Source organism: Humulus lupulus, chromosome 9 (genome assembly GCF_963169125.1).
Source record: "Humulus lupulus chromosome 9, drHumLupu1.1, whole genome shotgun sequence".
NCBI lineage: Eukaryota > Viridiplantae > Streptophyta > Magnoliopsida > Rosales > Cannabaceae > Humulus > Humulus lupulus.
In genome coordinates this window covers 38,191,074-38,205,791 of record NC_084801.1, presented here as the reverse complement: position 1 = coordinate 38,205,791, position 14,718 = coordinate 38,191,074, and the positions used below count along the sequence as shown (strand labels likewise).

The 14,718-nt window shown below is 33.7% G+C and overlaps 1 protein-coding gene across 1 annotated transcript; it reads left to right on the top strand.

Moving 5' to 3' along the window:
• Positions 1-248: 248 nt before the first annotated feature.
• LOC133799626 (protein FAR1-RELATED SEQUENCE 9-like) lies at positions 249-14,402 on the top strand. The gene is made up of 7 exons (XM_062237624.1): positions 249-534; positions 964-1,061; positions 12,291-13,403; positions 13,578-13,868; positions 13,951-14,100; positions 14,170-14,247; positions 14,337-14,402. The coding sequence occupies exons 1-7, from the start codon at positions 249-251 to the stop codon at positions 14,400-14,402; spliced, it is 2,082 nt and encodes a 693-aa protein (XP_062093608.1).
• Positions 14,403-14,718: the final 316 nt, after the last annotated feature.

Genomic DNA, 14,718 nt, shown 5'->3' with positions numbered 1-14,718 from the left:
TCTACTATCTTTCGAACTATCCGAAGGAGAAGAAGATGTTTGAAGACCTTCCCAATCATCCTCCTGACTTTGAGAATGTCGTCTTCTGGACAAATGGCCTAGCCCCGTCTTAATTCTATTCATTCAGACGGATTCGTAAGTATTTCAACCTCCTTCTTTTTGTGCTCGAACTTAGCTTTAGGCTCGTGCTTAGCTAAAATTTGCTTAACTTTCCAGCCAACTATCATTGCCCTACTCCCACCGATGAGATGAGGGAGCACCGAGAGACTCTGCTCCAGCTTCCCTACAGCAGGAGATCCCTTTCCTATCTCCTGCATGAAGACAAGCTTCGGGCTTGTGGGCTATTAGGAGAGGATCAGTCTACATCGGACTGGTCCAATAAAAAATACGACCGGTGGGAGCTCGTTCCTCTACCAACCGACGACCTCCCCCCAAGGAGAGATGCGAGGCCTCCACCTCCAGTTCGTCATAGGAGTCGAAAATCGGGGAACGAGGCCAATGATGAGGCCTCAAGCTCGGGTTCGGACGAGCAAGGTACAATCATCCTTAGCTCGAATATGTGGTCCCCCTCCCTATTAAAGCATAGACCCGATAGGCTAGTATTGTGTGAGGACGATAGGAACCATTTTTATGTATGGTCTTGGGTAGATTAACGGGTTCATAGGTTTGATAGCTGGCTCGGGAAATACAACACCATGTATAGCCTGAACAAGGTATGGAACGGAATAGTCGTTCAATATGGGACCAATGACTATAGGGACCTTTCGAGGTTGACGTCCACCTATTGGGAAGGTACTCCCCCCGCCTCTTCTGAAGATGGGGGAATTTCGTGGTCGCCGAGCACAAACTCGGGGGAGAGTTCCAGTTAGGTTTCTCTCCACTTGCCTTTTTATCCCATTTATGTTTGCATTGTGCTGAGTTACTTTATTTTTTGATAACTCATATTGTGGTGTAACTGTGTAGGCGAGATGGACTCCGATCTTGACAACATCCTTGAGAGTGGCAGAGCCAAAAGAAGCAAACGCCCGAGAGGCTCACGGAAATCTGATCGTCCCGCCAAGGTCCTTAAGAGGACTGAAAAGACACCTCCTCCACCAGCTCCGCCTGTCACGAGCTCGGCTGTGGAGCCGACTCCTCAGGTCGAGGCATCCACTATGGTCGAGCCCTAACCTCCCATCATGGTTCACTCAACACTCGGCCCACCTCCGAAAAAACCCTCAGCTTCCTTAACATGCAAGTTGTCAGTTTCTACTCACGTTGATGAGTATGTAGTTGACAATGCTGCTGGACCCCATGGGGCTACGCTGGGCTCGGACATTCTGTCTCGAATGGGCCAGAGCTTTAGCGGTTTTGACACTCCTCATTGGCAGTTTTTGAACAACCCCAAAATGGCTTACATTTTTCATCTATAATTTTAAGAACAATTCGTAAACCCAAAACACCATATAATTAACGACCCTTAAGAATAAACTATCAACATACATACATCCATCCATTCACATAAATTAAAATAACATAAGAATGCATATTAAGCCCACATAGTAATTAATGTATGCAGAGATTAATGACCGCTCTGGTACCAATTGTTAGGAACGAGTTTCCTAATACGCAGCGGAATGGTGGTGTGGTTGGCCCAGTGTACAACAAAATTTTTGTAACATATTTAAACTACCTTTAAATATGCGGATCCATTAATATACATACATTAATCATAAACAAGATAAGGATAGAATTCATACCTCTTGAAGCCTATCAAGTATCCTTGCTATCTTTTCGTATTTAGAACGATCTTCCTATCGAAGCCGCTCCCACGTACTCATACCAAGATCTTCCAAAGTGTTCTCTACACCTCAAGAAATGTGTGGGCACTTAGAGAATGAAGGATAGTTTATTTGTGATTCTACTTGATGTACTCAACACATGAGATCAAGAGAATAGGCCTGAGAATTGGTTCTTTATTTTCACGGAGAGAAAACTATCGTTCTATTTTTCACAGAGCGAATGTACAGAGTTGTCTCACATCACTTATCTGAATAATTTTCTGATTAGTCATACTTGAAAGAAAATATTCAAATTTTAAACAATAAATATGTAACCATTTTACAATTTACTTTTTAATTAATTAATTATTCTATTAATGAAAAAATCCAAAAACCAATTCTTTGAATTATCCATTAATTAATTAATTAAATAAATAAAATTGAAAATCCCATCCCTGAAAATGTTGGCCCTACACGCCACACACAGTCCATGGACTGTGTGTGAACGTGTAGCTTCCTAATTTCTAGGGATATTGGTTTTTCAAATTTTATTTAATTATTTATTCAAATTACTTTGTCAGATAAGATCTAACAACCTGATAACTAATTCAAATTAATTATCTTTTTAATTAATTATCAAATATAATTAATTATTTGAATAAATATTAATCTTTTAAATTCAAATCCAATTTGAACTTATCAGATTATTATCTTTCACTCAAATAAAGATATTTAATTAATTCTACCAATTAATTAAATCCAAATTTTCGAAAATAAATATTTAATTTATTATAATTTCGAAAATTATAATTAATTAATTATTTAATTAAATTTCAAAATTTATTTAATTACTTAATATAATTTCGAAAATTATACAATAATTAAATATTAATTAATTTTATTAACTACAACTAATTTGTAATTAATTAATTAATCACTATTATCATATAATTGCATATTTGGCCTGAAGAACAAATTTCTTCTTAAATATGTCTTTAAACTATTTTCCCTTCATATCAACTCTGACCTTGAACAGTGTTGATAGAGCCACTATGGAGACCTATGGACCTATAATTCCAAGCTCCAATAAATTTGAGATTATTAATTAAACTCTTTAATTAAATAATCTTAATTTATTAATCCCATGATTATTCCACTATAAACATGAGACTGCACTCTTGTAATTATAGACATTTCATTTACTGAGTACTTTATAATCATAAAGCGTCCATTGATATAATCATTGCATACAACTTGACCCTCTAATAATGGTTCATAATTAATCCAGAATAAATTACCGTTTTACCCTTTTAATTATCTCTTGTTTCCTTAAGTACCATTGACTCTACTAGTGAAGGTTAATTCATAACTTAAATTATGAATTTGAGCTCAATAACCTTTCAGTCCCAAAAGTCAACCCTTAAGAGAACCATCATTCAATCTCTTGCGAGAAAGCATAGATTCCATATATGTGTACTATGTCCCCAGCCATCTATATTAATGAGTTCCCAAAACAAAAGTTTATAGCCTGATCATTTTGACAGACCCTAACAAGTGAATCAAAGAACTCATATAACATAAACAGGAGTTCATAGTAACTTCAGGATTAAGATTTATTTGTATATGATGATCAGTTGATATATTTAATTAATACTTCGAAACGGTATTTAACTAAGTATTAATAAACATATCTGGTCCAGTTCTATATATTCTCTAATATATAAAGCACATCCACCAAAGTTTCCTACCACACTAGTGATCTGAATCTAGATCACATGTATTCATAATACTAGTGGACCATACTTGCAGTAATTAATCTAAAGATTCCATAACTTTATTTTACTGCGAACTATTCAAGTTTATTTATCTCAAACACAATCCTCCCGTACCAATACGTGTTTGAGATCACATATATGAACTTAGGAATTTTCCTGATATTTACATAATATTATCATAGAATAATATAGTCCATAAAATATATGCATAACAAATTCAATTCATTTATTTATTTTATAAAATCAATGTCTACTACATATGCTTTCAGGGCAGATTTCCAACAATCTCCCACTTGCTCTAAAGCAAATGATGCATCTATCTCATTCCCATATTTCTTACATGCTCCTTAAAAGATTTTATAGACAAAGTCTTTGTGAAAGGATCTGCAAGATTATGCTCTGAAGCTATCTTTATAACTGCAACATCTCCTCGATGAACTATCTCTCTTAGCAAGTGATACTTCCTCTCGATGTGCTTTCCCCTCTTGTGACTCCGTGGTTCCTTTGAGTTAGCTACTGCCCCACTGTTGTCACAGTATAGGACTAGTGGCTTATCCACAACTGGTACAACTTCCATATCAGAATAGAACTTTTTGAGCCACACAGCCTCCTTAGCTGCTTCACAAGCCGCTATATACTCGGCTTCCATGGTGGAGTCTGCAATGCTGGTTTGTTTAATACTTTGCCAGACTACTGCTCCTCCTCCAAGAGTAAACACTGATCCAGAAGTCGATTTCCGACTATCTCTGTCTGATTGAAAATCAGAATCAGTGTAACCAGTGGGGTTCAGGTCTCCACCTGAATATACAAGCATATAATCTCTAGTATTTCTAAGATACTTGAGAATATTCTTTACTGCAGTCCAATGACTCAATCCAGGATTGGATTGATAACGGCGGACTATCCCTACTGCATAACAAATGCCAGGTCTTGTACACAACATGGCGTACATTAGACTGCCTACTGCTGAGGCATATGGATATTGTCTCATGTCTTCCTCTTCCTGAGGTGTTTTGGGACACTGCTCTTTGGAAAGGAATACTCCAGAACGGGTTGGCATATCAACCTTTTTGGAGTTTTGCATATTAAAGCGTTCTAACACCTTATCAATATAAGCTGCTTGAGACAATGCCAAAGTTTTGTTCTGTCTATCTCTAAGAATCTTAATGCCCATAACATACTTGGCTTCTCCCAAATCTTTCATTTGGAATTGTTCAGCTAACCAGTTCTTTACTTTTGATAATGATGTTACGTCATTTCCAATCAGTAATATATCATCAACATAAAGAACGAGGAATGCTACTACACCATCTTTGATTTGTTTATAGACACAAGGTTCGTCAACGTTTTGTTCAAAACCAAAAGTTTTAATTGTGTCATCAAATCTAAGATTCCAAGATCTAGAAGCTTGTTTGAGTCCATAAATGGATCTATGAAGCTTGCAAACCTTTTTCTCTTGACCTTTTAACTCGAACCCTTCTGGTTGAGACATGTAAATGGTTTCGTCAAGGTAGCCATTCAGAAAAGCTGTTTTGACATCCATTTGCCAAATCTCATAATCCATGCACGCAGCTATGGACAAGAGTATACGAATGGATTTTAGCATGGCTACAGGAGAAAAAGTTTCTTCATAGTCAACCGCTTCTTTCTATGTGTAACCTTTGGCTACAAGCCTTGCTTTGAAAGTCTCTACTTTCCCATCCGATCCTCTTTTCTTCTTGAATATCCACTTGCAACCAATGAGTTTGATATTCTCAGGTGGATCTTCAAGAACCCAGACAGAATTGGAATACATCGATTCCATTTCTTGGTTCATGGCATCTTGCCATTTGTCCTTGTCAGAATTATCCATTGCATCTCTAAATGTCAATAGATCGTCTTTTTTGTGTCAGACATAAGCATTCGAACTTCGTATTCATAGCGTGTGGGTTGCTTACTAACCCTCCCACTACGACGAGGTTCACTACTATTCTGACTAGAACTAGCAGTTTCCTCTTGCCGTTTTTCATTGGTTGTTGCTGGTGACTTTGCAACTTCATTTGAGACCATCTCCTCCAGAACAACCTTACTGCGAGGTTTGTGGTTATTCACATAGTCATGTTCAAGAAAAGTTGCGTTTGTCGATACAAATGTTTTATTTTCTTTTGGACTATAGAAAATTCCACCTTTGGTCTCTTTGGAATAACCCACAAACATGCACACTTCAGAGCGTGATTCCAACTTCCCGGTCTTTCCTTTAAGCACCTGTACAGGACACCCCCAAATTCGAAAATGGTGTAAACTAGGTTTACAACCATTCCATAATTCTATGGGTGTCTTTTGGACAGACTTAGATGGAACAACATTTAATCTGTATAGAGCACATTGAATCGCATAGCCCCAAAATGACAGTGGTAATGATGAGAAACTCATCATTGATCTAACCATATCTAATAACGTTCTGTTCCATCTTTTTGAAACACCATTTTGCTGTGGCGTTCCAGGTGCTGTGAGTTGAGATTGAATGCCATGCTCACACAGATGGTCTTTGAATTCAAAATCCAAGTACTCTCCTCCTCGATCAGATCGAAGAGCTTTTAGTGACTTACCTAATTGCTTTTCAGCTTCTGCTTGAAATTCTTTGAACTTTCCAAAAGTTTCAGATTTTCTTTGCATTAAATATAGGTAACCATATCTTGAATAATCGTCAATAAAGGTGACGAAGTATTCATAACCTCCTCTTGCTTGTACATTAAGTGGACCGCAAACATCCGTACGTACTAGCTGAAGTGGTTCTGTGGCTCTTGAGCCTTTGGCAGAGAAAGGTCTTTTGGTCATTTTTCCTTCTAAACAGGATTCACAAACAGGGAGAGATCCAATAGATAGTTCTCTTAAAGGATCATCCTTTACAAGCCTATTTATTTTGTCTAGACCAATATGGCCCAATCTCAAGTGCCACAGATATGTATCACTATCGGAATCAGTCTTTTGTCGTTTAATAGATCTTGGATTTGCTGTTTTAAATAATTCAGAATTATTTACAGATTTCTCTTTAGCTTGCAGTTTATAAAGCCCATCGATAGATTTTGCAGAACATATCTTAAAACCATATCTTGAAATAACAATCGAATTATTATTAAAAGATATTTTAAAATTTTGTTCATGCAACATAGAAACAGAAATTAAGTTTCTAGAAAATCCAGGAATATAATAAACATTTTCTAAAACAAGAAATTTATTATTCTCAAATTCCAAACGGGCTGTTTCAACTACTGCTGCAGAGACAATCTGACCAATGCCTACCCTCATAGTCACCTCTCCATCAACAAGCTTCCTCGTTGAACTACGAATCGGAAGAGAAAAACATACATGGTTAGTGGCTCCTGAATCTACTATCCAGGATGAGGAATTATCTTCCACTAAACAAGCTTCTAAGACAAGTAAATCAAATTTACCTGTATTTTTCTCTTTGAGGTCAGCTAGATAATTTGAACAGTTTCTCATCCAGTGACCATTTTCTCCACAATAAAAGCAAGTCCCTTTTGGGGTCTTCCTTTTGGAGGTTTTAGTGTTCTTGTTCTCTTTGCTTTTGGATGACTTTTTAGGCTTCTCACATATTAATGCAATGTTCAAGTTTGTTTTCCATTTCATGTAGTTTTCACCAGTCAACTTTTCATTAGCAAGTAAAGAAGATACAGGATTTGAGCTAGACATAATTGCTGAAAATAAATAAATAAACAAAATGAATCTATGCATATAATAAATATCATTTATTTTCGAAATAGTAAACATGATGCATGAATGCAACAAAAAACACATAAAAATTAATTACTAATTCCACAATTAATTAATTTGAACATTAATGGACCAGCCTTAGGGTAGGTCAGATTAATTCCAAATTAATTTTTGAGACAAGCTCTCAAATTTATAAGTCAAAACTTAAATCAATATTTCTCTTTTGACTTATAAACAACCGCTTGTTTGGTCAAGAATACACTAGTCCGCTCGAAAGCCTAATGTACCTTGTGAGTGTAACCCATTATTTTAGATCAATGACTTAACTCAAGAGTGTGCCTTCGGGTCAGTCAAACTTGAAATACATCATTAAATCCTATTCTTGAAAAAGAAGTTTGCCTTGAGAATAACACAGTCGGAAGCCTTCCTTAGGGGGACACAAGCAATGGTGCCGCGAGGCCCTCCCCATGTTACCTCGGTGCTAACTAATAATGGAGACCATGAGACTTATTGTCATAACTCCCTCTCCCACTCACTATTTTAGAACATGTGTTTTTTCAAAACATCCTATGCTTTTTAATTGGTTGTAAAAATAAAGTGATCTATTTTTACCAAATGATATTCTAATAATTACTAATCAAATTAAGCAAAAATAAAATTATACAACTATGCCCTAATTAGTTCAATTTTATTTTGCCATAATTACTAAGAATATCATTTATAATTTAATAAAACAATTTTACTAATTACTAGAAATTAAACAACTTTTAAAAACTATTTCCACTCTTGAACTAGTTAAAAACTAGATTTATTATTATATGGACCAGCATATAATCATATAGGACAATCCTAAGGCATGTTTCTACTCATATGAGATGCATGCACAATTTTAAATACTATGTGGGTTATATGTATGGCATGTCAAAAAATGCATGATAAAGTATTAAACAATTTAATCACATTCAAACATTTAAATAAATAAATACTAGCTAAATAAATAAATAAATGTGGGTCGGGTGTCTTGGGTATTTCTAAAAAAATTACAACACTTGCAAAAATATACACACAAATGTAAGAAACTAAATAAGACCTAAATAGATCTCTATCTATTACTTAGGGCCTTCACAAGTAGTCTTGATCCACTAAGCTACTTATCCATTTAATTTTGAATTAAAATAACTTTTAATTATCTTAAATAAATTTTAAGAATAATTAACTTGGGTTTAATGCCCGATAAGTTATTAGGCCCATATTTGAATTTGGGCTTATACAATTAATTCAAAATAAAACAATTTTTAATTATGGGTTAACTTAATTAAGCCAATAATTCAAATGGACAATTTTTGGATGCAAGCCCTAGGGCTTAGAAACCCTAGGGGCGGCTGCATATGGTAGCTCGGCATGGGGCATGCGGCTAGGGTGCACAAGCTACTGGGGAGCGGCAGACGCAGGGGCACACGCTGGGCAGGGGTGCGGGCTGGGGAGCTGCTAGGCGAGGTGCTCGGCAAGTGCGCAGGGCCGCACAGGGGCGTGGGGCGCCTGGGCAGGCGCGCGCTGGGCATGATGCAGGGGCGCCTTGGCAGGCACGCGCTGGGCATGGCGAGGGGCGCTTGGGCAGGGGCGCAGGGCCTGAGCAGGTGCGCAGGGGCACGGGTGGGACGCCTGGGCTGGCAGCACGTAGGGGCTAGGCACGCAGCAGTCCGGGTAGGTGAGGCTCGGGCTTCGGGGCTCGGAACCCGGGGCTCGGGCCTTACAGAGTTTTTCAAATAATTTTAACACAGAAAATTAAAATTACAAAAATTGCTATGCCCCAAAAGGGCTTACATTTTTCATCTAGAATTTTAAGAACAATTCGTAAACCCAAAACACCATATAATTAATGACCCTTAAGAATAAACTATCATCGTGCATACATCCATCCATTCACATCAATTACAATAACATAAGAATGCATATTATGCCCACACAGTAATTAATGTATGCAGAGATTAATGACCGCTCTGGTACCAATTGTTAGGAACAAGTTTCCTAATACGCAGCGGAATGGTGGTGTGCTTGGCCCAGTGTACAACAAAAATTTTGTAACATATTTAAACTACCTTTAAATATGCGGATCCATTAATATACATACATTAATCATAAACAATATAAGGATAGAATTCATACCTCTTGAAGCCTATCAAGTATCCTTGCTATCTTTTCATATTTAGAACGATCTTCCTATCCAAGCCGCTCCCACGTACTCACATCAAGATCTTCCAAAGCGTTCTCTACACCTCAAGAAATGTGTGGGCACTTAGAGAATGAAGGATAGTTTATTTGTGATTCTACTTGATGTACTCAACACATGAGATCAAGAGAATAGGCCTGAGAATTGGTTCTTTATTTTCACGGAGAGAAAACTATCGTTTTATTTTTCACAGAGCGAATTTACAGAGTTGTCTCACATCACTTATCTGAATAATTTTCTGATTAGTCATACTTGAAAGAAAATATTCAAATTTTAAAAAATAAATCTATAAGCATTTTACAATTTACTTTTTAATTAATTAATTATTCTATTAATGAAAAAATCCAAAAGCTAATTCTTTGAATTAACCATTAATTAATTAATTAATTAAATAAAATTGAAAATCCCATCCCTGAAAATGCTGGCCCTACACGCCACACATAGTCCATGGACTGTGTTTGAACATGTAGCTTCCTAATTTATAGGGATATTGGTTTTTCAAATTTTATTTAATTATTTTTTCAAATTATTTTGTCAGATAAGATCTAACAACCTGATAACTAATTCAAATTTGAATTCAAATTAATTATCAAATATAATTAATTATTTGAATAAATATTAATCTTTTAAATTCAAATCCAATTTGAACTTATCAGATTATTATCTCCCACTCAAATAAAGATATTTAATTAATTCTACCAATTAATTAAATCCAAATTTTCGAAAATAAATATTTAATTTATTATAATTTTGAAAATTATAATTAATTAATTATTTAATTAAATTTCAAAATTTATTTAATTATTTAATATAATTTCAAAAATTATACAATAATTAAATATTAATTAATTTTATTAACTACAACTAATTTGTAATTAATTAATTAATCACTATTATCATATAATTGCATATTTGGCCTAAAGAACAAATTTCTTCTTAAATATGTCGTTAAACTATTTTCCTTTCATATCAACTCTTACCTTGACCAGTGTTGATAAGAACCAAATTTTTTGTCCCACTTACATGTCCCAACCACTTATATGTGGACAACTCAATTAAAATGCCACATATACATTTAACAGATTTTTTATTAACTCATATACTTTTAACACCACCGTTAGTGCAGGATGGCTTCTTTTCAATTAATTCTCTTTATTAATATTTTTATTATTTACAAAAACTCTTTCAAATTCTAGTTTCCTTTTTTTATTACTGTTAGTCCTATTAAGCTTCTCTTTTTAATTTGATCAATAAAAACTATCAGATTTCTCTGCCTTATAGTCCCTTACGAAAAGCAAATTCTCTGCACTCACAAAATTCTACATATATGGTCCTACTGTGAAAGGTTAGTAATATATATATATATATGGAAGACTTCTCAATGGTTACTACCCATAGATGGGTACTAACAATTATGATGATTTGATAACATAGTGACTTGGTATAGCAAGTCACCAATAGGTAAATATTTTTTTTCTACATTAATTTCGAATTTAGTTATTTTTCTTTTGCCATAATTAATGTTGTGTCCAACCAATGAGAGACACTAGCTATATTTAAAAATTGACATGTATTTGAAAAATGAAAAGTTTATAATATTATATTTTCATAATAAATACACTTTTTTCATCAGGTAAACCTTCCAAAAATTTGAAAAATCAAAATTTATTTATAGAAATATTAATTAACAACTATAAATATGGACCATTGATCTTAATCCAATGGTTAATATTAAAGTAACTATCCATGGGTAGTAACCATTAAGAGTGCACCCATATATATATATCTACTTTTTGTTCTATTTGATTTATTTAGTATATATATATATATATATATAAAAAATCAATCTTGACTCATATGCTAAGAACCATATTATATTTCTTTTAAATACTATTACAATTCTTTATTAAGGGTAAATATTTACATCAATATAGACTTATATATGAATATTTGAAATTGAGAGATATGTTTGAAAAATTATTATATATTGAGTTGATGGCTAAATTTTATAAATTAAAATTCTGATCAGATTTTTGTATAAACCTTTTTGTTCTTTTTTATAAATATACATATATATATGTTAAGTCATGTAGTGTATTCTAATAAAATTATCAATTATCAAAATAGTGTCTAATATTTTATTTGTTACATGAATTTATAAAATTTATTGTCTTTTTATTGAAGAGGATGGACAGTACTAATTTGGTGGAGAATGATTTACAATCACGTTGAAAAATAGATTTTGAAAGTGAAGATGGGATATTATCTTCAAATGTTGATATAAAATCTCTTCATTCTAAAATTGATGAAGAGGCAATACCAAAGGTTGTTATGGAGTTTAATACTGAAGAGGAAGCTTATAATTTTTATAATGCATATGCGTATAAGATAGGTTTTAGTATTAGAAGGAGTAAAATGCATAAAGATTTTTTAGATGGACGGATAATAGATAGAATATTTTGTTTCTCATGTGAAGGTCATCGAGAAAAAGATAAACGGGATGTTATAGTGAAATCTCATCGTGCTGAAACGAGATTTGGTTGTTTGGCAAGAATGAAAATCAATTCTCGTCAAAATAGTAAATATCGTGTGGTTGATTTTGTTATGGAACATACACATATGACATCAAGTCCTAGCAAAAGTCATTTACATAGATCTCAAAGAAGATTGATTGTAGCCCAAGCTGCCGAAATTGATTTAGCTAACATCTCATGAATTACTCCTAAGGAAAGTTATGATTTAATGGCTAGGCGAGTTGGTGGGTGCGAGAACCTTGAATATACTATTGTTGATTGTCGAAATTATTTGCAGAGTAAACGAACAATTCAAATGAGAGTAGGAGATACTGGTGGTATATTTGAATATCTTCAAAGTATGCAATTAGAAGACCCTGCTTTTGTTAGTGCCATGCAAGCTGATGAAGATGACATGATAACCAATATCTTTTGGGCAGATGGAAGAATGATGACAGATTATTTCTATTTCGGTGATGTTCTTTTCTTTGACACAACTTACAAAAAAAATAAAGAGTGTCGACTGTTCGCAATGTTTCTTGGGGTGAATCATCACAAGCAAACTATTATCTTTGGAACTGCACTATTATATGATGAAACTGCTGAAACTTTTGCTTGGCTATTTGACACTTTTGCTAAAACAATGTCAGGAAAAAAGCCAAAGACTATTCTTACTGACCAGGACGCAGCAATGGAAAAAGCTTTAGAGTCTCAATGGCCAGAAACAACTCACCGTTTATGCATTTGGCACATATATCAGAATGCTCCAAAAAATCTTAGTGGGGTTTTTCAAAATTTTAGAGAATTCACAAAGGATTTTAGTAGTTGTATTTATGATTATGATGAGAAGGATGTTTTTATTGAAGCTTGGAATAGTATGCTTGAGAAATATGATCTTAGAGACAATAAGTGGCTAAAAAAAATGTTCAATTTGAAGGAAAAATGGGCATTGGTATATGGAAGAGAGACATTTTGTGCAGACATGACAACTACTCAGCGGAGTGAAAGTATGAATAATGTAATTAAGAATTATGTTAGCTACAAGCATGAAATACCAAGATTTTTTCAGCATTTTCAAAGATTAGTTGAGGATCGTCGATATGATGAGTTCAAGGCTGATTTTAAATCAACTCAAACTTCATTGTCATTGTCTTTGCCAATAGAAATTTTGAAGCATACATCAATTGTTTACACTCCAGCTGTATTCAGAATGTTTGAGAAAGAATTTTGCAAGGCTTATGATTGTGCTATGAACATTAAAAGTGAGAATGGAACAGTGTCAGAGTATACATTGACCCCTCATGGAAAGGTTTATGAGCATATTGTTACATATGATTCTTCTAATGATACAGTGACATGTGGTTGTAAGAAATTTGATTTTGCAGGAATTTTATGTGCACATATTTTGAAGGTATATTCATATAGGAATGTCACAAAAATTCCTTCTCAATATATTTTAAAAAGATGGACAATGCATTCAAAAACTGGAATTTCTTCAATTATGCAGAGCAAGAGTGTGTCTGTTGAAGATGCAAAAGAAAAAATGGCAAAACGTTACAAAGAAGTTTGTAGAATGCAAACTTAGCTAGCAAAAAAAGCCGCTGAAGATGAGAAAGCATACAAAATTGTTGTTTCTGCGTTTAGTAAGATTTTTATAGATTTGGATGCAAATGATAGAGCTCAAGGGAAAGAGATTTCAACTTCTACTACCAGACATAATGATATTGAAAACAAGAACAATAATGGAATAAGTGATCAAATTAAAGGGTTTAAGACTAAAAGAAAAGCTCATGGTGGATCTAGAAGAATTAAAGGTGCACTTGAGAGAGCCAAAAATAAGAAAAAGATGGTTAAGGAAGATTCTCCATCACAACAGGTAATGTTAACTTAGTTTTAAATATTGTCATTTATAATTGTTTTCATAGTCTCTCTTCTAACCGTATTTTGATGTGCTACAGGATTTTCATGAACAAAAAGCAAATGATCAAATCAATAATGGAAGTGGAATACCGTTTTTGTCTTCTAATTATTTTCAAGAGAATATGTCATCTTCATTTAGCAAATATAGCTTCCTTGCATCAGAAAGAAGTATTTATATTGTCACATCTGTCATTTATTCTATGTTTTATTTATCAAACTTATTTTCTATAATAATGTATTTAAAATCTTAATTTCAGATTCCACCATATACTCATAATTATGATGGTTATGAAGATCTAAATGAGAATACAAGTATGACTGTACTATTGCAACAGGTAATTAATTGTGTATGTATCCATATATTGTTTGCAGACATAATTTTATTAAATATGATGATATTTACTGTAATTTTTCTTTTTTGCAGGCTATATCAACTCCTAATACATTTCAAAGATTTATTGGCAATTATTTTCAAAAATCACCACAGTGATAATGAATGTTTTGCATTTTGATATATGGTTTGAGACTTTATATTATAAACTCTTTGTGATCTTGGCCAAACATAAAGAATTTTTTGTTTTAATATAAATTTTTCTATGTTTTTGTTAGTTTGGCGGTTGATTATTAAAATCTATGATGATTTTTTTTTTAAGTTATCTATGGTGATTCTTTATTTTGTGTTTGTTGTCCTTGTTGGAACTTTCCTTTGTTTGAGGCTCCTCTCCTTTGATTTGGTTCAGTAAAATTTTAGTCCATGTTTAAAATTTTCGGTATAATAAATTTTTGTTGGTTCATAGTCCTATTTT